At 42.0% G+C, this 24,311-nt stretch overlaps 1 protein-coding gene across 1 annotated transcript in view; it reads left to right on the forward strand.

The window, feature by feature from the left end:
• Positions 1-327: 327 nt before the first annotated feature.
• Positions 328-24,311, forward strand: part of SLC39A8 (solute carrier family 39 member 8) — a 40,015-nt gene continuing 16,031 nt past the window's right edge. Inside the window, exons 1-2 of the mRNA XM_050944453.1 lie at positions 328-561; positions 18,204-18,372. Coding sequence (XP_050800410.1) covers positions 328-561; positions 18,204-18,372 — 403 coding nt within the window. The remainder of the gene's footprint in view (positions 562-18,203; positions 18,373-24,311) is intronic.

Genomic DNA, 24,311 nt, shown 5'->3' on the forward strand with positions numbered 1-24,311 from the left:
AGCCCCGAGCACGCGCTGGGGCCTGGAGCCGGCCCTGGCCCTGGGTTCCGCGCTGCCTTATCGCCCCGTCTTTTGTGCTCTCTTATCAGGCGCGCTGAGGCGTTGCTGGGCTGCAGCGTCGCTTCTTCCTTCCCGCGGCGCTGAGGCTGCAGCCGGCTCCCGCCGGGGACGGTGGAGACGCCGCGGGGCTGTTGGCAAGCGTGGGGAAGCTGCAGGAGCGGAGCCGGGACGGAGCGCGTGGGAGGCGGCGAGGAGCCCGGGGGCCGGCGGCGAGCAGCTCCCCGCGCTCGGTCCCCAGCGGCTGGGGCAGCGCCAGGCGGCGCCGAGATGCCCCGGGTGGCGGTGGCGGCCCTGGCGCTGGCAGCTGCCGCGGCATTCGGCCCGCTGGCCGCGGGTGCGCGAGCCCCGCAGCAGGGCGGCTTCGCCGAGGACTTGCTGAGCCTGTTCGGGGAGAACCGCAGCCTCTCGGCGGCCCAGCTCTCCCACCTGCTGCAGACGCTGGGAGCCGCGCGGGAGCAGGGGGCAGCGCTGCAGGGACAGCACCACCTGCACCACAACGAGGTACTGTGCGCCAGCGGGACTTGCCCTGGCCGGGCTTCTCCTCCTGCGGCCCCCGGGCACAGCCGGGCAGGAGCAAACCCTCCCTCCCATCGCTGCTGCTCTCCAAGTTCAGCCTAGCCCCGGGCGCTGCGCGGGGTCAGGTTTGCTTCGGGGGAGCGTACGCACTATGGTGATGGGGGAGCTCTGAGATAGGCACTGTGAGAATTCACGCTGATGTAGGGTGACCAGATGTCCCGATTCTATAGGGACAGTCCCGCTTTTTGGGTCTTTTTCTTATATAGGCTCTTTATTATCGCCCACCTCTGTCCCGATTTTTCACATTTGCTGTCTGGTCACCCTACGCTGATGGGGCCGCTGACACCCGCGGCTGATTTCCCACCCATTTTATTTCTTTGCAATTGCAGGTACATACAGGCAAGTAGATAGCCTCAAAAAGTTACGTGGAAATAAAATAAAACCACATCAAAATCTCAGTTCTGTGATCAGCATAATGATGCCCTTCTTCTTGCTAGGGGAATTAAAGGCAGGAAAGTTTTAACCATGCCTGGCAAATGGTACTTGTCTAGCAAAGTGCTGAAAGACAGGCATGTTAGGATGTTTAAGATACAGATATAAATATAGAGAAGTCGAAATATTGATGTAAATATCTAGATGGTTTATAAAGTGCTTTGTGAGCAATTAATAGAAAAGTATCCAAAATGTGTACATTACATATCACAGGTGTGCATAAGATGCCATCCAAAAGGATCAATTTAATTTGGAAAATATTTTTTTCTTTTAATTTTTGTAATAAGCTAATAAAAACAGACCCTTCAAATCAACCTGTATAGCTACATCTTGCAAACTAATTGCCACAAGTTCTTCCATAGTAGGTGACATTAAGTTTTATTTGTCTGAAGCTCATTGCAGCTGTATTTTCCCACAGCATTGTGTCTGGTTATATCCTCTGCCTGGGTGTGGGGGATAGACTGACCAAAGGTCTGTTGCACTATTTGACACTTACTGCATGCAGTGTACTTACAAAAGTTATTCAAACAGTGGAACCAGATTAAAGTGAAACTGTTTATAGTGAAGGACGGAAACCATGACTATTATTGGTGAATTTTTGTATACAAGTTGTGATGTTCTGTATATATGATCAAATCCTGAGGTTGCTTACTCAGTCCTGAAGCAGGAAAGTTTCCTGGATAATAGCAGCAGTGCAACAGACAAAAGTCAATGGGTGTTTTTAGGGTCAAATACTACCAAATTGAGTAAGTAGAATTTAGGATTTGGCCTACAGTGAAGTTGTCCTGGTGGAGGGGGGGGGGGAATTACTTGATTTTAAAAGATCCACTGTATAGAGATCCTTTTTTTCAGAATTCTTCATATCTTTTCTTCTTACAGAGTGGAACTTAACTGTTTGTTTACATCAGATAATAAATCTGTTAATATTCTGGCTAGATGCCATAGGGATATATGTGGTGGTCTAGGAAAATAACCTTTTTCCCCTCTAAGTCCAGCTATACACAACTCAGATCTCTTCCTCCTTAGACTCAGTATTGCCTTTAAAATCATCTTAGTTTCAGTTTTCTATAAACTTTCATGGTTAATATCTCAGAACAGTATGTTTAATTGAGATGGTGAAGGGGAATCCTGAGGGCTGGCAAGAACCCCTTGTTATAAAACTGCCACCAATTTGAAGGTTGAGTTAGAATAACTTTACTGTCTAACCCCTCTCAGGGTACAGTTGAGCCATCCCTGTCAGGAATGACTTATAAGTGTATTTCGGAAGAGCAGATCTTTTGCTTATTGTATGTAGCTGACTGAGGGGTGTGTGTGTGTGTGTGTGTGTGTGTGTGTGTGTGTGTGTGTGTGTGTGTGTGTGTGTGTGTGTGTGTGTGTGTGTGTGTGTGTGTGTGTGTGTGTGTGTGTGTGTGAACTAAAAAAAAAACCAAAAAACTCCCCAGTGTGTATACTTCCCATATCTCCTTATAAAGGCTGCAGTTTATAAAGGGTACAGTTCTGCCATCCTTACTCATGTTGAGTAGATGCTTACTCTACAATTAGCTTAACTGAAAACAAAGTAGTACTCATTGTAAGAGGCTAGGGTGATCAGACAGCAAATGTGGAAAGTCGGGAGGGGGTAGGGGGTCATAGGAGCCTATATAAGAAAAAGACCTAAAAATCGGGACTGTCCCTATAAAATCGTGACATCTGGTCATCCTGTAAGAGGGATAGAATAGGGCCCAAGGTCTTCACTTCTCCCAACCTATTTCAAATTTCACAAGGTGAACACTGTACCAGTATGCTTTGTATATTTTTAAAGGAAGAAAGTGTGAATGTTTCCCATTAAGTGCACTAAATACAAGTCTGCAGTTTTGGTTATGGTTGTGAAAATGCTTTTCTTTAAAAAAGAAAAGAAAAGACTGGATTTCCCCAGTCCTCCAGCCTTTTCATCCGCAGTCAGATGGCACAGGGTACTAGGGGAAAAATTTGTGTTGTCCCTTTTAAAAAAATCTGCCCTCCTGCACATCTATCATAACTCACTTGAAGCTTAGCTGAAAAGACTTATGCTGCTTCTACATTCTGTTTGGTGAAAGTCCGTTTTAGTGAGAGGAAGTCATGTTACATATGTTGGGTTCTGTATTTGATTTAGATGAGAAAATTCTGGACATACTTTGGAGTGTATTTATTAATCTGAGCAGTTAGGAGTATCTGTTCTTTGTATAATAGTTTTTTCCAATCCAATAGACCCCCTCAGTATATGTGCATTCAGTTGTTGTCTCACACCAGTGTACGGAAGCCTGTTGTCAAGTGTCCTCACAAATATATATTTATGCTTGACAACTCAGGCATTTGTACAAAGTGTGCTGATTGCATGTGTGACTGAAGAACCACTGAATGGCAACTGGCAGAGGTTGCTGGGGTATAGCGGGATCCCCCGAGTTCACCAAAAGAATGTTATGTAATGTAACGTCTCTATTGAAAGCCTGTATCACATTAGACATAATAACCATTGTGAAATGTCTATGGAGAATGTGTGAGGAGTTGTGTGTTTTTTATTTATTATATATAAGCACACAACGCCACACATTCTTCTTACACTGTCTGTTGTTTAAAAACCAGTCACTCAAAGGTACCTAGTCTTGAGACAAACTCTTGAGACAGGAGATGGGAGACACTTATCTCTAATGGGGGTGATAGTGCATTGTATGTCATACAGTAGTAGTTGTCACCACCTGGGTCCCAGGATATTAAAGAGATGGGGTAGGTGAGGTAATATCTTTTACTGGACCAACTTCTTGGTGAGAGACCATAGTTCTCAGACCTGAAGAAAAACTCTGTGTGGTCTGAAAACTTGTCTCTCTCACCAAAAGAAATTGGTTCAATAAAAGTTATTACCTCATCCAGCTTGTCTCTCTAATAGAAGTCTATTAACATTCTAAGTAAAATGCTAACAAAGAGCTGATGAGACCTGAGTATGAAATTAATAGGAAGAAGTAAACAGAGCGGAGAGGGGAACACTATCTTGAGATGAACATCAAGGGCTGCTCTTGTATATTTAGAGGTGCAAAAACACCCCGGCATCTTTCTCCAAGGGAGTAAAGGACAGCAAATCCGCATCAGGAAAAAGGATCTCAACCAGGCTTGGTTGAAAACAGTGAAGAGAAACCCTTAGATAGGAGTGAAATTTGGACTTTAGAATGTATGTGGTTGTTTATATGTAATCATTTTGTTCCCATCTCTCTCACTAGCTTTTATTTGAATCTCTATTCTGTCTTAAATGATTTCGTTTTGTTTTATAATTGAACTCAAGTGCTGTGCATAATACAGGAGCTCAGAGCTGGCCTTAGGGAAAAATAGCACCTTGGGCAAACTTGCATTTTGGTGCCCCTGGCCTCTGTGGGTGTGGCACCTCCCCAATTGCCCCTGGTCCTCCATGGGCTCCCCACCCCATCTTCCCCCCCTAACCCCTGCACTGTGCCCCCTTTGCCCTGAATGCCTGTGCCCCCTCTTGTACCCCTAATCCCTACACCCCTTTTACTCTCAACCTCTGCCCCCTTCTGCACCCCCATTCTACCCCCTGCACTGTGCCCCTACCCCCTGCACGTGCCCCTTCATCTCAACCCCTGCACTCCTGTACCCCTTCACTCCTACCCCTGCACCTCCTGAGCCCCAACCCCTGCACTTGCATGCCTCCTCACCCCAACACTTGACTCCTCATGTGCCCTTAACCCCTGCAGTGTCTCCCCTTCCTCCCAACTCCTACCCTTCCTGTACCGCAACCCCTGCACAGTGCATACCCCTGCACCCCAACACTTGCCCTCTGCACTGTGCCCCCTTCACTCCTACCCTCTGCACTGTGCCCCTAACCCTTTCATCCCTCTCCTGCACCCATGCTGGGAAAACTGACCTGGATGCACAAAGCAGCTGACATTGCTGCTTGCTCCTCTGCCCCCTGCAGCCCTAGGGGGTTGTGGGGGTGATGGGCAAGGAGCTATGTCAGGGCTTCCTGCAGCCAGGTCACTTTCCCTGCAGGCTGTGTAAGGGGAGGGAAGGAGAGCAGCAGCTGCTGGTGCCTCAGCACAGCCCAGGTGGGGAAGTGACCTGGATGCAGGGAGCACTGGGGTGTGTGTGTGTGTGTATTGGGGGGACGGGAAGGTGAAGAGGTGTGTGTGCATGTGTTGAGGGGAGTGTGTCTGTGCCTGAGTGACTGTGCTCTCTCCTTAAGAAAGCACTCAGGGTCAGGAGCCTGAACTAGGCTTGTTCAGACACTAGCAGCTCTTGGACCCAGAAAGGCAGTGGCGCACAGAGATATCCCCCTGTGCATAACCCCAGCTTAGTGGAAATCAGGTACATGGGTGGGAAGATAGGGACATCCCGCCATAAGCCCCCTGGCTCCCTCCACAGAACAGACAGGAGGACACTCCCAGCGTGGAGTGGCCAGGGGTGACTCCAGGGATGAAGGGAGGGCAGGGTGGGGGACAGGAACAGCATCAGTTGCACACATGGAGCAGGGTGGAGGAGTCACCTGGCTCTGATGGCTAGTTGTCTCTCCCCCTGCCCCACACTGCTGCTCTCCTGTCTGCCCTGCTGCCTCCATCAGCCCAGCTGGCCTCTCGGCAGCAGGTCAGGTGGAAATACAAACCCTGCGCATGACACTCCCTTGGGCAGGCTGCCCTGGGCTGGGGCTCATACGGCCCACCCCAAAGGCTGGCCCTGGCAGTGGTTTATGGTGAAATGGGTAAACTGAGACACACTGTTCCTTTGGAACACATAATGTGGGTATTTCCAATGCATATCCAGTGATCAGGGGTTGGATGCCACAAGAAGACATGTTAAAGGGACTTGGAAGCTGGGTTACATCTGTTGTGAAATTGCAATGCACAGCCAGGACTGGTATTGCCCAGAGGGGAGTGATTGAATGAGTGACAGGCTGCTCCTATTACAGAGTTAATACTCAGCTAGTACAGGCACGATTCCTTCATGCTGGAGGCAGCTGGTAACAAGGTGACTCTCAGTCCTGGCTTTCCTGAAAAGCATCTTAGAATGCAAACAACACTCTTAAATGTGCTCATAAGTCTACAATTTGGAACTTCCACTGGTTATGATAGAAGACATGGAGCCCAGGAAACTAAAGCTGTTTACTCCAGTCAAGATGCTCCTTTTCTCCGTAAAAAGATCCCCTTTCCCAAGCACAAGCCACGCTCTGAGGAGAAAATTGATCCTTCCTGGACTGCTATTCTGATACGTATGGTACTTCCAAACTTGGGTATGAACAATCTTTGTAAGTATTCTCCCAGTGTTAGTCTATTTTTACTGCAACACTAACAGTAACAATTTTAGTAGCCCCGCTAATCATCTGGCCCCTAAACCTCCAGAATATATCCCAAGCCCTGACACTGAACAATTGGAGGTGAAACTAGGCGTTGTCCTGCTTTCTTCAAAATCTGAGTCCGTTTTGGATATGCAAGCCCAAGGGAAAGGAATACTGTGCTTCTGTACCCATGGATTACTTTGAGAAGATCAGGTCCAGGGCAGAACAAAAGGTGATGGAGCTTGAAGGAATACTTGTAATCAGCCACTTATGGTGACTGACATTGTGTGATGTCAAGGGAAACACATCTATTTTCAGAGAAACACAAGAAAAATCCTTAGGCCAAGTATCAAATAGCTCATTGTTTTAAATAAGTATCCTTTTTTGATACATCTGCTCCTGTTATTTGATGTGTTTTTCTCGCTTTTCCTTGAAATTCTCTTTATTTTATTTAATCTTAATCTTTTTCTCATCACCTTCTCTCCGTAAAAGCCAAATGAGGAAACATTATAGTGATAAGTCATGAAAATAAAGTTTAGGAAAGACTTATTCTCAGAGTACTGAAATCAACAAAATTAGCAAACACTGGCCACTCTGAATCAACACCATTTTTTTCCCATTTGACTGATCTTTAGATATTAATGCAAAATAACATTTTCAGTATAACATACAAGGTACACATGTGCAACTATCTTTTACACTATAACAAAATTAAACCACACCTAATCTTATCTCCTAAGGTTCACAGTAGTATGATTGTTCAGATACAAGCATTGGAGGACTAAAATACAGGCTCTCTTTACAAGCCTTTATAGCAGTGGTCTCTAACCTTTTTACAGACAAGATCACTTTTTGAATTTAAGTGCAACCCAGGATCTACCCTGCCCCTTCCCCAAGGCCCCGCTGTGCTCACTCCATCCGCCCTCTCTCTGTAGCTCACTCTCCCTCACCCTCACTCACTTTCACCAGGCTGGGGCAGGGGATTGGGGTGTAGGAGCGGGTGAGGGGTGCAAACTCTAGGAGGGAGTTTGGGTGCAGGAAGGGGCTCCCAGCTGGGGCAGAGAGTTGGGGTGCAGGAGGGGGTTCAGGGTGCTGGCTCTGGGAGGGGGCTCAGGGCTGGGGCAGGGGGTTGGGGTGCAGGAGGGGTGCAGGCTCCGGCTTGCACTTACCTCAGGTGGCTCCTGGTCGGCAGCATAGCAGGACTAAGGCAGCCTCTCTGTCTGCCCCGGCCCTATGCCGCTCCTGGAAGTGGCCATCATGCTCCTGTGGCCCCCGGAGGGAGGGCATGTGACTTTCTGCACTGTCCCTCTCTTCCGGCACCTCCCCTGCAACTCCCATTGGCTGCAGTTCCCCGTTCCCGGCCAATGGGAGCTGCGGGGGCGGTACTTGCAGTGTGTGGAGACTCCTCCGCCTCAGGGACACATTGGTCACTTCCTGGAGTGGCGCGGGGCCAGGGCAGGCAGGGAGCCTACCTTAGCCCTGCTGCACCACCAGACTTCTAGTGGCTAGATTTCAACTGTCAGAGGCACCAGGATCGAGCAGTCGATTGTGAACTACCAGATGGTGACCACTGCTTTGTATTATTAACAAGAGTGCTTACAAAGAAGTTGGACAGTGGTGGAAGAAAATTTGGTGACATCATCCCTTAAAATTACAGATGGGGGAATCAGTAGATGTGAGAATTGTATTTCAAATGCTGGGTCTGATTTTATAGATTGACTCTATCATAGCTAAATGTTCTATAAAGAAAAAGAACATAGTAAAACCAGATGAAGCATTTGAAGATTGTAACAATATAATATGTTCAAAGTCTTTAAATAATAATGTCAGTTAGGTTTCTTTAGGAACAAGTAGTTTCTAACTAGAGATGGTCCACAATAGGAACCTACTGTTCGGATTCCCTCAAATTTCTGTGGTTTGGATTAAAAGGAAACTGGATATGAACTCATCTGATTATTATTTATTTATTTATTTTTGTAACACTAAAACCTAATTTCTGTAGCCTGTCTTTACTTGTAAACTTTTGCTTCCTGTAAGATATAGCTAGGGTGAACATCTGTATCCGCTAAGGCAGAATACCACCTGTTGCCTCAGCCTTCTGACCATCCCTTCAGGTTTGCTTGGCAGTGTAGGGAGGGGCAGTATGCATACAACTTAGATATGCAGTTGCATCCTGCATCTTACGCTTCACGTTTTCTGTATGTCTCAGGCCTTGGTGAATGTGGGCACTTATGGGCTCTTCCCCTCTGCAGGCCGCAATTTACACACTCCACTGTTTTCCACTCAAGCATATAGTGTTTTATGTAGGAGGTCAGACTAGATGATCACAATGGTCCGTTCTGGCCTTAGAATATAGGAATCTGTGAGTACTGAATCTCTTGTCTTCTCTACACCCACAATTTACTCAGTCCACAGCCTCTGTAGGAGCCGTGTGCCCCAGTTTACCATCATCACTTCAGAGCAATGCTCTCCTTAGATGTGTCTATAGTAAAACCAAATTGAAGTTTATTTAACTAAACTTGAATTAAAGATTAAATAAAAGCAAATAAAAGGATTGGAAACACCAGGTTACAGATATAAGACAAATATAAAATGCAATCTAGAGACTATGCTTATTAACAATTTACTTGACTGTCTAATAAGGTATTTTTCACCCAAAGGTTAGTCCTTACAGCACTTGTCCAGTCCAGAGAGCTGGGATCCACTTTTCATGAGACACTCCTGCTGGCAGACTGTTGCCTCAGTAATGGGTGACACTTGTGCACTCTTCCCTTCTCTTATACAGTCCTTGACATTTGTGTTTGTCAGCACTCAAGTCTGCAACTGCTTCAGACTGTAAACAAAGTACTGGCTGAACTGACAGATGTCAGCTGTTTTCAGTGTTGAGTGAGAGTCAGTGACAAGTTTCACCTCCTCCAGTTCTGGAAATCCATACTTACCATGATGCTTAGCTACATTTTTAGCTTTTGATAGAGACCACATATGACCCTCTGTGGTGAAATATCAAGGAGATGATTGGACACAGATGTAACATACTTCCACGACATGCCTGGCCATATCTTGGCATGTCACACTCCCCTCCAGCATCCAATTCTCCTTTTTGCATGGGAACTAGGCTGGTTCCTCTGCCTGGGAAAACACTTCACCAGCAGAGGAGAAAACTCAATTTATCCCTAAGTTAGTTGCTGGGGAAAATGTTAATTTGTCTTTGTGTCTTTCTTCTATCCCAAATCTTAGGCTAAGTTAAAAAGGATATCAGATGGGCATGTAGTTAGTACATGCGTCCTTTGCAGCCCCTAGTGCACTATCTATTTCTTTGTTCAGCATTCATTTGGGTTGACAGCTGAGGTTAGCATTTCAAGTGAGAACATCTGTAAAGCCTAGTGCTATTACAAGTGATAGTACTACCACTTATTACTACTGCTAAAACACTGACTTAGCTTAGTGATTTGCAAAGGAGCTACACGCTAAACATAACAAAGGTGTAGGAATCAATCTTTGTGGAAGGAGAAGAACAGAGAGAGAGAGGTGAAAGTTGCTGTTAATATGTTATGAAATGCTGTTAGTCAGAAATGTAGCAAGCTTTTTTGTTTGTTCTTTTGTTTTTAAATCCTCTTGGAAATATCCACCTAATATTATACATTTTTTTTATTTTTTATTTTTTACTTTTATCCAGGGCTACACATTTTATATGCATTGGCTCAGGGATTACATTTTCTGGCATATTCTGAACAGTGCTGAGCATAGAGATAGTGCCCAGTGAATAATACAAATCATGATAATAGTCAACTTTATGGACACTGTGGATGCGATTTCTTTTCTTTGTTCTGAAATTGGCCTGGATATAGCTGAAACTCTAAGAATTTGAGGCATAAACATCTGATACTCATACAACACTTTCTTATTCCTTCCTCAGGAAACTCAGGGGGAAAAATGGCAAAACAAAATGGTTTTCAGTTAAAATGTAAAATTGCACAGCAGCCATTGCTCTGTCACTGGTGTAGATATGTGGGCAGAGTTGGCATCGAGGTTTGTTGCATGGATTGGTTCCTGAGTTAGAGTTACTATGGTGTGGTGTGTAGTTACTGGTGACAATATGCTTCAGGTTGGCGGGTTGTCTGTAGGCAAGGACTGGCCTGCCTCCCAAGGTCTGTGAAAGTGAGGGATCGTTGTCCAGGATGGGTTGTAGATCGCTGATGATGTGTTGGAGAGGTTTTAGCTGGGGACTGTATGTGATGGCCAGTGGAGTTCTGTTGGTTTCTTTCTTGGGCTTGTCTTGCAGTAGGTTTTTAGGCACCCAAAGATGCAGCTAGTGGGGTTTACAAAGCACCAGGGCTGGCTGTAAGCCGATTCACCCAATTCCCCAGAATCAGGCCCTGCGCCTAAGAGGGCCCTGCTCTGGGGGTCTTCGGCGGCATTTCAGTGGTGGGGGGTCCTTCAGTGCCACGGCAGACCCGGAGTGGACCCCCCCTCCTTGAAGTTCCACTGAAGCCCCGGACTGATGCCAGGTATTGGAATCGGGCCCCACGGGTCATAAAGCCGGCCCTGCGAAGCACCTAACCTTCTAAGCGCTTTTGAAAAAAACTTTTAAAATCCAGCCCTTAGTCGCTCTCTGCCTCAGTGCCCCATCTGTACAATGGGGATAACAGCACTGCTCTACCTCACTGAGGGGCTATGAGGAGAAATAGATTAAACATTGTGATGCAGTCAGATGCAACAGTGATGGGGCTACTTGCTATCCCTTCCCTTGGTTTTGGCTTCTTCTTTTCACTAATCCCTTTCACATCTTCCTCTTTTCTGAATGTAACCTCCGCTGTATTTGTTGAGTCCCCTACATTATATCTTCAATCCCCGCCCGCCCCCACAGAGGGATTCCTGTTTTCCAGGCTCATCTAAGGACATCCAGATCCTTATTTTAATTACCAGCCCTTTCTTATCTTAATCACCCTGCCTCTGTTTATAAACAAAATACTGACTCCCTGCTCCAGGGGCATAAACTGGGAGCAGTGCCTCTCCTCTGCAGAACTCACATTCCACACTCAGGCTGTGCTGCAGTTAAGAGCTTCATCTGGAGCTAGGATGTGTGCCACGAGCAAACTTCCTGTATGAAACTTGGGGAAGAAGCGCCCCCAGCCCCGTAAGTGGTGCCCCTGGGGATGTTCATTTATTAGTCTTCAGAGCTAACAGCCTATGGAAGTGAATGGGGGCAGTTCTCTTTAGAGCTATTGTTTCAGCCTGTCTGACAGCAGATTCAGAAAGCCAACACTGCATTTGAAATGTTTGCTTTGCAATCAAAAAGGCTAGATGCTTAGGTCATTTTTCTCCTCAAAGGTGTCTCTTTGCGTTAGCAGAAAAACAGATGTTACAGATCCAGGATTAGGTAAAACAGGAACATGTTTAATACACAGGTGTAGGCTTCTTGCTTACAGTACTTTATAGCTGCCCAGAAGGAACTGCTTTAATTTCAAAGTGGGTATGTGGGAAAGTTCCAGAAGGGTCATCCTCTAAGAGAGACATATACCCTAAAGAATACACACATAGAGACTTTAATAAGAGTAGGTTAGTAATTTTCCATTGAAGTGAATTTTAATGTTGAATTGAGTTGAAAAGAAACATTTTTGCTTTGGTTCAACAAAACACTTTGCTTCAGGAATGTCATTATGTTTCAACATTTAAAAAAGTTGATTTGGAACTTTCTGTCTTGTGAAAAATGTCAATATATCGACTTTTTATCCCTATTTGGGGTGGAAACAACATTTCAAAATATCAGAATTTCCTGAAGAATGGAAGTTTTGATTGTTAGCTCAGCTGTAACTCTCATTTCAGTCCCTGCTCTTGGCTGCTCAGTTTGAGAGAACATGATTTTCAGAGGTGCTGGGTGTACACAGCTGTCAGCTACATCAGTTGGAGTTGTGGGTGCCCAGTACCTCTGGAAATTAGGCCAAAGGATTTTCAAGTTGGGCACTCAGCAACTAAGGCACCCAAAATCAGTAGGCACTTTTTAAAAAGTTGCCCTTAATTTTTAATCAGAAGAAACATTAAATTACGCAGAAGCCTATAGAGCTGCCAGAGGAGTTCTGAAATAGTATTCTACTCCATTCTGACTCACTTTGAGATTTTATAAAATCATATTGCAGGCTATCCACAATAGTGTGTAGTTTGGCTTGGTTATCATGTACCACACTGGGACAAATCCTGTCATGGCTGGCATAGGTTCAACAATAGTATAGACAGATATCAAAGGGGTAGCTATGTTAGTCTGTATCCACAAAAACAACGAAGAATCCAGTGGCACCTTAAAGACTAACAGATGTATTTGGGCATAAGCTTTTGTGAGTAAAAAACCCACTTCTTCAGATGCATGGAGTGAAAGTTACAGATACAGGCATGAATATATATACTGGCACATGAAGAGAAAGGAGTTACCTTATAAGTGGAGAACCAGTGTCGACAAGGCCAATTCAGTCAAGTGTCAGCCGCCCCGGCACCTGAAGCAAACAGACAGCCTCCCAACCTGAAGCACATACTCACCAGCAACTACACACCACACCACAGAACCCCTAACCCAGGAACCAATCCCTGTAAGAAATCCTGTTGCCTACTCTATCCCCATATCAACTCTAGCAACACCATCAGAGGACCCAACCACAGCAGCCACACCATCAGCAGCTCATTCACCTGCACATCTACTAATGTGATATATGCCTTCATGTGCCAGTAATGCCCCTCTGCTATGTACATTGGCCAAACTGGACAGTCTCTATGTAAAAGAATAAATGGACACAAATCAGACATCAGGAATGGTAACATACAAAACTCATCAGGAGAACACTTCAATCTCCCTGGACATTCAATAATAGATTTAAAAATAGCCATCCTTCAACAAAAATACTTCAAAAATAGACTTTAAAGAGAAACTGCAGAGCTACAATTCATTTGCAAACTTAACACCATTAATTTGGGCTTCAATAGGGACTGGGAGTGGCTGGCTCACTACAAAAGCAATTTTTCCTCTCTTGGTATTAACATTTCCTCATCAATTATTGGGAGCGGACCAAATCCACCCTGACTGAATTGGCCTTGTCAACACTGGTTCTCCACTTGTAAGGTAACTCTCTTTTGTTCATGTGCCAGTATATTTATGCCTGTATCTATAATTTTCACTCCATGATCTGAAGAAGTGATGTTTTTTACCTACCAAAGCTTATGCCCAAATAAATCTGTTAGTATAGAGAGAGTCCTCACTAACGTGCCTCTGATCAGGTACAGGCTTTTTCAGAAAGTCCAGTTCAATAGATATAGAAATATTGCCTCTCATCTAAATCTGTTAAATGCAGCCATACAAAAAGTGATGTCCAAAGAATATATAACTGAAGCATAATGAAAAGCTGTATATTACTGTTAAGTACATTTGTAGTGTAGTTTAGACCTAGAATTCAGGTATGAAATATATATCTTAAACAATCTTAAAAAGTAACCTTCACATAATTATTTGAACCCAAATATGAAGAAAACAAAAGTTTTGATTAGTTGGTGTAAATGTTTGTTGACAGATATCTCCACCTCCCCATCTGACAATTTCTTTAAATGGTATTCTTTTGATCCCATCAACAAGATTTAAGAGTTTGGGTGTTACATCATCATTTTCAATAGTGGAGAGAGATCTTCAGTCCATTGATAAGGCTATGACATCTTTTTAATGACTTACAGAATATCACTAGGGCTGAGACATTTGCTCAGCAAGGAGGATTTGGAATCCTTGATAAATTCTTTCATGTTTTCAAAATTATTGCATTTTATTTATGATGTCCCTGCTTGAATTATTTCTAGTTACAATAGAACCTCAGAGTTATGAACACTTTGGAAATGGACATTGTTTGTAACTCTGAACAAAATTTTATGGTTGTTCTTTCAAAAGTTTACAAGTGAACATTGACTTAATACAGCTTTGAAACTTTACTGTGCAGAAGAAAAATGCTTTCATTTTTTAGTAGTTTACATTTAACACAGTACAGTACTGTGTTTGCTTTTTTGTTTTTGTTTTGTCTCTGCTGCTGCCTGATCACGTACTTCTGGTTCCAAATGAGGTGTGTGATACGGAGATCTTACCCAAGCCCTTGGAGCAAATCAGTGGCAGAAGGACTCTGGTGTCCTGACTCAGTCCCGTGCTCCTAGCACTAGACTAAAGAATTTTTCTTAAAAAATCTGTTTTCAAGGATCTTACTCATACAAAATTCAACAACATATATTTATACAATAATTTGGTTGGCTCAGCATAATTATCCACCCAAGACAAATCTGGAGTCTCGCAGTGTGTAAACAAGAGTGGTCCCATTTCAAGGTTTCCAAAAGGTTTAATCCTTTTTTATTATGTAAATGAACTCATATAAGTTGTGTGAGATCATTGATGTCTGTAGGAATTATTGACAAGAGTGAAGTGCATGCATAGGGCACCAAACAGGATGGAGGGGGATAGAGCAATCACGAGCAACTATACTGCATATTTGTTTGTCTCTTTAAAAAACAAACAAAATCTCTCCTACTTATATCTCCCCCTTACATTTAAATTACCACTAGCCAAAGGCATTGGTTGCTTTTTTAATCACATGTAACCATAGTTCCAAGCCTTAATCTTACTAATTTATAACGAGGCTTGGAAGAATTTGATTTTTTTTTATGATTTCAACAGATATCAATGTTTAATTTTTAAGCTTTTTTTTCAATTTTTTATCAATTTAAATTTTCACAGTTGTTGGGAATTGTGGGAGAGGATGAGACAATAATACTTAAATTACAGTAGATGTTGATATTCAAAAAGTTAGAGCTTTATAACTGATAAAATACAAATTATCAACATCATGTTAAAATACACAGAGTAAATATTCTTGCTTAAGAATTCAGAGTTTGATGTAACATTTCTTATTGCCTATCTATAAATTTCAATTATCAATGGAAATTTTTTTATCTGTTTTTGCATATGTGGTGAAATCGATATTTACCAAAAATTTAATTCTTCCTACTTACAGCATCTCCTTAATAATGTCCCTAGGTACTGTGTCACTGTGACAAACAGTATGCTTCAATTAGCAACTTTCCCTGGAAGGGAAATCTGAAAGCTTTCATTTTGTTAGGGAAACTTCCTGCTAAAATTCATGACCTCATAATGGATATTAAGTCGTTTAGTTTCACTGTTACTATAAGGATGCCCTTAAAGCAGTTTGTAGAGCTAGAAAGATTCACCTGCTGTCCTAAGTAACATGACATGACGTGCTTTCTGTGGAGATCACTATAATACTTCAAGCCAGTTGTTATCCATCATTTTAGTTCTGTGTTCTTCTTAATGGATACCTACTCTCCCAAACATGAGTGCTCTCCTGCTTGGTTTTCCAAACGCTTCATGCTGCAGACCTCCAGAAAGGGTTTGTAGTCCATTGGTGGGCGTAGACCATAGTTTGAGAACCACTACTTTACACTGAAACACTCCTCTCTCTGACATGTTGTAGATACCTGTCATGTATTTTGCACTCTTTTAGTCTGAGGAGTGTACGCTAGAAGCATGGAAACAGTGCAGACTACACAATAGAGAGATTCACTCTAAAAAGATTGAACCCATAGGGAACATCTGAATAGCAAGCCTGGGTTTATAGTCTTGGGATCATGCTACAGCACTACAAACAGTTGTATAGACATTCAGACTCGGGCTGGAATGTGGGCTCTGAAGCCTGAAGATGGAGGTGGGTTTCAAAGCCCAAACTGCAACACCTACCCAGATGTTTTTAGCGCTGGAGCAGGAGCCCAATTCTGTTGACTTAAGCTCTGAGACTCGCTGCTGTGGGCTGTGTAGATGTACTGTGAATGACCACATACAATATTGTCTGATCATGTACAATAATTCCATTGAGATGAGTGAGAACATCAAAAGTAACACCAGACATTAAAATGCGAAGCCAGAACTCTTTAATGTCACTGAATTGTGGTTATCCTAGTTCCCATGATTATAATGTTAACACTGACTGAGAAGAAATCTTGCTGTCCTAAAACAACCCAGTCAAACCAGACAAACTTGTTTCCAAGGCTAATTCCCTGATGTAATTATGATTAAAACTGTAAATAGTTTTAAGTACAGTTTGTTAGTTTATTTTTTCCATAGGGCAATACTTGATTTATTTATGTCATAATAATAAAGTCTACACAACCAGCAAACTCTGTTTTACTTTCTTAAAATACAGTCTCTTAAATGCATTGGCAGAAAGTTATTTTAGAAAGACTAATTTTAGGCTGCAATTCAAGAAAGTTCTTAAGCATTTCCTTAAGTCAGTCAGTCTCTCTCTCTCTCACCCACCCACCTCATTAAGGAGAACACCTAAAGCATTTATTTAAGATTGTGCTTAAGCCTCAGTGACTTCAACAAGATTTAGCCATGTGCTTAAGTGCTGTCCTCAGTAAGAATGCTTTCCTTAATTGGGTTATTAGGTGTGACGGCCAAAAATATTGTGGATGTAGTTCTGCTGAAGTATGAGAATTTCACCAGGACTGAATTTGGTCTTAGGGTTTCATTGCTGCAAGTTTAATCAGAAATAGTCACGTTCCAGTTGTGTGTACGTCTTTCACCTTTTGAATACTATTGGCCAAATGCTTTGCTAGTGGTAAATGAATGCAGCATTACTGAAGTAAATGATTAGGACCAGCTCCAATTTACCCCAGCATAAAATCTGGCCCATTATCTTAAATTATTCTAGCAATGCCATGTTAACCTGAAAACTCATTATTTCATTCTGTAGTTATGGTTTGAGCAGAGAATTAAACAAAATTATTTGACAGGAGCAGGGGAATGGCCCTTAATATATATTTCCTAAAATGCCCCTAAGCCCCAACACAGAGATATTCTAGGTTGACTATTATGCAATGCTTGTATGGAAAGAACACTTGACTTCACCTGTTGTCTCACGACTTGTCCTTGGTATGTGAAAACTTTTTGTTTCATGTGTATACTCAAGTGAAGAACTTCACGTATTGGTCATTATAGAAAAATGGGTGAATAAAAAGGGATTATAAATTATTTGTGTACTGTCAAACAATTCATTACACATCTCTGCAACTTAAATCAAGATGTCTGTCCATTAGCTGAATGTTGAAAATAATTCCTGGCTTGACATACTAAGGCAAAATATATGCATGCTAACACAGGAGCTACTAGCTTGTCCTAAGCTAAGGGGCTAATGAGCAAGAGGTACTGGTCTTAATGGAATCTTTTTTCTTTTTTTAAAGTAAATGTATTCTGATTTGTTCTGTAACAGTCAGTGCTATGAAATGGATAAAAAACATTGGCTACAATGTACAGTAGGACCACTTAGGGCAGTCTAATTCAAGTTTATCAAAACAAATAAAACAGCATGTGATTGAAATATTTAGTTACTTCAGCAACTGTTATTCACATAAATATCATTTGTTATGTTCTCACTGAGATTTTAATGGTATCCTAAATATTTTTAGATTTAATTATTTAGTTGTTAGACTAGTTTTATATACTGTGAGCCAGTATTTTCAATGTTATTTTAAGTTATGAGCTAACTGGCCATAAATACACAGAAGTCAAGATTTTCAAAAGCACCTTGGTGAATTAGAAATAAGTTCCATTGATTTGTAATGTGAATTGTGGTCCTAAGTCACTCAATCGTGGTGTTTTCATGCACAGACTAGGAATGTGCAACGTATGCTACTTGGAAAATCCCACCCTGTATTTTCACTGCATAACACTAATGTTTTTAGTGTAGCATTTATTTGTCATCTGTCACCTCTTAATTTCATGTCATCTTAATAATCTTTATTCATTTATTTTCAGTGCATGTCTGGTGAGGACATCTTTTCACTTCATGGTTTTCCAAACAACAGCCAGATAACAAATTCCAGCTTCTCTGCAATATGTCCGGCTGTCTTACAACAGCTGATTTTTCACCCTTGTGATAGTTCATCAAAGCACAAGAACAAATCTAAACCGACTCCTTCAGAAGGTAGCTAATATTCTTTCATTCATAATGGAACAGGAGTAGGACTTGCTGAAATAATTGTGTCCATTTGTTTCTGCTTACTTTATGGATACATTCAGAGAAAACTGCAAGAAACCCTCCTGTAGGCAATTATGAAATAACTTGCACATAGAGGGAAGTTTCTTCTTCCTAATCATCTCTGTTAGAGGGTGGCTTATGCACTAAAGCATAAGAGCCGTTTCACTGGTAATAACTCTGTGACACAGAAGATGGCCTTGGTGACTGCAGGGAGAAATCCTACTTTACAGGGTGAATATTAAATGTGTTGCATTTTAGATGGGCAGCTCCCATTAAGATTTACAGGAGTCGACATTTGAATTGTCATTTGCAGATAGGGGTCAGGGAAACAAAGCTATTTTAGGGGAGTCAGTGGGTATCCTTCCCAGGAAAATTTTCTGTATCTGTCCCTTTCCTATTCCTGCTTTTTGCCTTCTTCCATGCTGCCCACTGTGCATGGAATGTCTCCTCAAGCCTGTTCTTAAATCCCTCTTTTTCTGACACTGAAATTAATAATTATAATACATAGAAATGTAAGGGAGAAGGAAATAAGTGCAAAACCAGCCATCATCATGGAATCAACTGTGGCCCCTGATCCTGACATAACAAAATCAATGTGATGTTCCCAGAATACTTAAGGGCCTCTCTCTTTAAAAAGGGCTGGGTATCTGCAACTTCACATCAGTGAGCAGGAGCTCTGGGTGCTCAGTAGCTTTGAAAAGCAGAACATCTGTGTCTGCAGAACTGAGACGGAGATATGTAAATGTCTTACTGAGTAAGGGTGTGATCTTAGTGTTATCTATCTTTCCTCTTCCCTTCCTCCTCCTTTTGTGTCTGTTGATAATCCCCATTGTTGTATTCAGACTTTAATGTCTTCAGGGTAAGAGCCTATATCCTGTTGTGTAGGCACCTAGCACGCTTTTCATCTCTTAAAAAATAACAAACAGTGATAGAGAAGCCAGAACCTTTTCACAATAGTTTCTGTGGCAGCGCCCACGTTGCACTTCTATGGAAGAAAATTCCATCTTCTCTTAAGCAGCCAATGAACTTACAACTAGTCCTAGGCGTTACCATGGTGTTAGTGCAAAATAATGTGTAGTGCTATGCAGTAATTTGTTGTTCTTGCAGGCTTTTGTGCTGTGCTGAACACTAGTATCACTGCTGATGGTAATTTTGATGGCATTAGTAGCTATTTATTAAAAAGAATTTAAAACGAAAAGGTTTTCCCAATCAAATCATCATAATTTATGAGTCCAAGGCAGAGGCAGGTATGCTGTTAACCACAGAGCTCATTGTTAGTTTCTTTCCTTGGTTGATATTGCTTGTGAGTTGAAACAAAAGCCAAACCAACAAAGGTCAATCCTTTTAAAGTTGGGTGCCTAAATCCATATGAAAGCACCTAAACGAATTCTCTGTTTTTCAGTGGTGCTGATCACCCACAATTCCCATTACCCTTGTGACATCTTAAAATCAGGCCACTTATTCTGGTGCTTAAGTGCAGACATAGGCACCCAAGTTTGAAAGAGTTTACAAAGTTTCCATACTTTGCTTAGATGAGGTCCACACTGACAACTTGCCAGGAGTCTCAAATCTGGATCTAATTTATGGAGGTAGAATGGATTGCTGGTCATCTTGGATCAAGATGGAGCATTGCATGCTGAGACCAGCAGATTCTGTGTGCCATGCCTCCATACTAAACTTGAGGTCAATTATGAGAGACATATAACAAGGGGAGTTTTATTTGGCCCCTGGGCCACGCTTTAGCTAATCCTGGTATATGGATCTTATAGCTTTCACTATTTGTTTCTAGGTTTACAAGAATGGGTAGAAGAGCCCCAACTTTTTTGTTCTTGTTATATTTCTTATTTTGTAACTTTGTTATTGGTTTACCACAACTGTTGCCATTGGGTGTAACATCCATTACTCTGACCCAATAGAATGCTGCCCATTTTATGAGATGTTTCCATTTGAATGGCCCTTTAAGGGAGAACCTTTCCCTTACTTCTCTTCTTAAAATCATGTGAACTAACCATATCAGTTCAATTCTGGCCATTCAGCCTGCTGTGGCTTGCCATCTTAAAAGCTGCTATTATTCAGCGCTGTCTACTAAAACATGGTAGGAATGTCTGTGCAGATTTGCAGTAAAACTTGAATATTTAATGGTGGGAGAATTCAAAAAGACTTTTCGATAAGAATTTGCTAGATTTCAGTCTCTTCTTTCTACCTGTGGGAATATATTTGATCACTTTGCTATTTTTTTTTATACCAGGGGTTCACGCTGACAGTTTTCCTTTGGGTTCTGTTGCTAACTTTATCTTACTCTTTTTTCATTTATTTTTCTTACTGCATGAAATAGTGAAGAATAATGCAATGGAGGTTTTTTGTGCCCACTTAACCCCTTCTGATCTATCTACACCAAAAACTAATTGTTTTAGAAAGAACATTTACTTTTGCAGAATTGTACGCATTTTCAGATTTTCAGTACCTTTTGCACAAAATTCTGCATATTGGCTTTCTGAAATTAATCAGGTTTTTTTCCCAGCCATTCTTTTGTAAACCCCATATCAAGTCTGTTCTGGCATTCCTCACATACCCAAAACATCCAGTGAGCTCAGTGGGAGTTCTGAGCATGCAAGGAATGCTGAATCAGGCCAATGATAGTGTTTGTTAATGTTGTTAATATATACTATTAAAAATATGTAATTCTGAATTACAGGTGCTTTGTAGGGGTGCTATAAAAGAAAATAAATAAAATGAACAGTGACTAATGCTGCTTAGGACTTCATTAAATCCATGATCTCCATTTACTTTTCGTCTTAGTTATAATGCAATTAACAAAACAAGTTTAATTTTTCATATGGAAAGAATATTAATTTTTTTAACACTTACTTAAAAAGTAAAGCCATTGCATCTTATAATCCTAGATAGTGAGTACTGTGAGGCTGTGATTATCTTTGTGATATTTTTCATACTATGACTAGCACAATGGGGCCCTGGTCAGGTCTTCTAGATGCTACCATAATATAAATAATAATAAATACACAAAAAACTGGAGCAAAGAATAATTCAAATCAACAAAATATTTACATAAAATAGTGGCATTATTGAAATAATAACCAAATATTTTTTTCTCCTACCATGACCAAGGGCAGAGGTAAATGTAAATATTTAGTCAAAGTTATATTGGATTTTCTACTTGTCAGAGTCTGAGGACAGGCTTTTTTCTGTACTTGGAAAATACTGCCTCTTTTTCTGGCTATTAGACAATGTTACTGAACTGCATTATTTAATAATAATAAAAAATAAACTATATGCCATACACAGTAGGATCTCAGCTATCTTGATAAGGACCATTAAGGACCTCGACAGAGAGCAGAGGAAGTATATTATTTTTCTGTGTGGGTTAAGTAGCCTGTACATTTAAAGCATGACCCATAATCAACCTCTATGCTGTTGTGACCATCTTGCTCTCTCTCTTTTGACTCTGCCAACTCATCAACAGTGTCCAGAGACAAGATAAGAGAGGCAGCATGCCCCTGAGAACTACAGAAAATTTTCAGGGGCCTCCTACCCTACCCTATATTACAGGGGCCTGAAATACAGAACATTTTAGAAGCTCAAATATTTTTTTAAATTCCAGAATTCACTACAAAGCCCATAACTCAGTAATTACTAAGAATGAAAACGTTGCTTTGGAAACAGAGTAAATGCTAAAAGGCAGCATGTAACACACATCTATTTTCCATGTAGGTTGTATGCTTAATAAATAGTACTGCACATATCGCTATTTGATAATACACTATGGCAAAATCATGTTCTTGCCTCTTTGAGGAGTAATGGCGGGGAGAGCTGCAGAACTGCAGCAGCCAACTGGTGATGCTCTGAGGCATTCTTCTCGTCCAAGGCATCATATGCAGCCCCCTCCTTTGCTTTTTCAGAGCAGATCTGCACACTCTGCACCAGCTGATAACCACAGATAACCATTTGCCTTTTCAGATATGCAGAGTGTCCATTAAATACATTCCTAGAATCTCCTTGTTAGAGGGAGAAGAGTCCCTTAACTCACTAAAGTCAGGGGGTGAAGTATAAAAGAGCTTAAGGTCCTAAGATATTAGTTGCTATCTTCCCTAGCTCAGTGGTTCTCAACCTGTGGTCTGCAGACCCCTGGGAGGCCACAAAGCATGGCTAAGATTTCCAAAGGGGTCCCCAGCAGCATTTGACATTTTTTAGGGGTTCACAAATGAAAAAAGGTTGAGAATCACTGCTCTCGCTGACTGGTGGGATCATGTTTTCAGGCGGGGAGCTCAGAATATGCTAGCTGTTGCCCTTTGTCTCCCATAAAGCCTGTGAGAAGTTTGCAGCCAACAGATGGCATAAATTTCTCTCCTTGACTGACTTCAGTTATACATTGGTTAGCCATGGAGAATCTTCTACAGCAGTGGTCCCCAATGCGGTGCCCATGGGCGCCATGGCGCCTTTGGGGGCATCTTAATGTGCCCGCGTCCTGGACCCCGGGAGAGCACCTGCCAAAATGCTGCCGAATTTCAGCGGCATTTCTGCGGGGACGCCTCTCGATCATAACGCTTGTCGCCAACAACTGACGTCATCGAGAGGTGTCGCCCCCAAATTTTGGCGGGGATGCCTCTCGATGATGTCGCTTGTCGATGGCAAGCGGCGTCATCAAGAGGCGTCGCTGCCGAAATGCCGCCGAATTTCGGCGGGTGCTGTACCGCCGCAGTGGTCCTTCGTCTGGTGCTCGCCAGACAAAAAGATGCCTGCCAGACACTATTCTACAGTCAGCACATTTCTAGCAATCTGATATTAAACTAATTTTCTAATTTTCTGACCTCAGTTTTTCTGCTGTCTTTCTACATTGACTTGTAGATATTAATATGTATCCTGTTTTTGCTGTCAAAATGGATAGTATTAAATTAAAAACAATCTAATTTTAAAATATTTGTCCTAATTTAATGTGTCTTGATCAAGGTTTTTAGTGTTCTTGACCCAGTTTCTTTAAGACCTGAAAATAGGTTTAATTTATTTTTAAAAAATCTGCTTTAAAATAATTGTAGTGCACAGGATAATGGAGAGGAGCTAACAATATACAAAATGGAAAAGGCACAGTTTTATAATGATTCTAAATAGTAAAAGCAAAAGTTGTGTAGATTGTGGTAATTACAGAACCCAAATGTATGTTTGTTTATTTTTAGTACAGATAAAAATCAAAGCTTTAGTTCAGGGGTAGGCAACCTATGGCATGGGTGCCGAAGGCGGCACACAAGCTGATTTTCAATGGCACTCACACTGCCCGGGTCCTGGCCACCGGTCTGGGGGGCTCTGCATTTTTATTTAATTTTAAATGAAGCTTCTTAAACATTTTAAAAACCTTAGTTAGTTTACATACAACGATAGTTTTGTTATATATTAAAGACTTATACAAAGAGCCCTTCTAAAAACGTTAAAATGTATTACTGGCATGCGAAACCTTAAATTAGAGTGAATAAATGACGATTCGGCACACCACTTCTGAAAGGTTGCTGACCCCTGCTTTAGTTAATATTGATTTAGGTTTTTAAATTGTTTGCACAAGGTTTCACTTTCCTCTCATAACATTATGTACATTCCTTTCCATTTCAAAATTCGGACACTGACACCACACAGGCAAAATAAACTAAATTCAGCCTGGTGCAACTCCAGTGCAGTGAGGAATTCGGCTCCATATTAGGGCTGACAATCACATTGGCCAGGAATGGCAAACCGCCTCCACGGGGAGCTGCGGGGTGGCCGTGCCTGTGGACTTTCAATGTAAACAAAATGTCTCGTGGCCCACCAGTGGACTACCCGGGTGGGCTGCATGCCGAAGGTTGCCAACCCCTGGCCTATGCTAAGTCATCTTTGCATCACTC

Source organism: Gopherus flavomarginatus, chromosome 3 (assembly GCF_025201925.1).
Source record: "Gopherus flavomarginatus isolate rGopFla2 chromosome 3, rGopFla2.mat.asm, whole genome shotgun sequence".
In the NCBI taxonomy this organism is placed as follows: domain Eukaryota; kingdom Metazoa; phylum Chordata; order Testudines; family Testudinidae; genus Gopherus; species Gopherus flavomarginatus.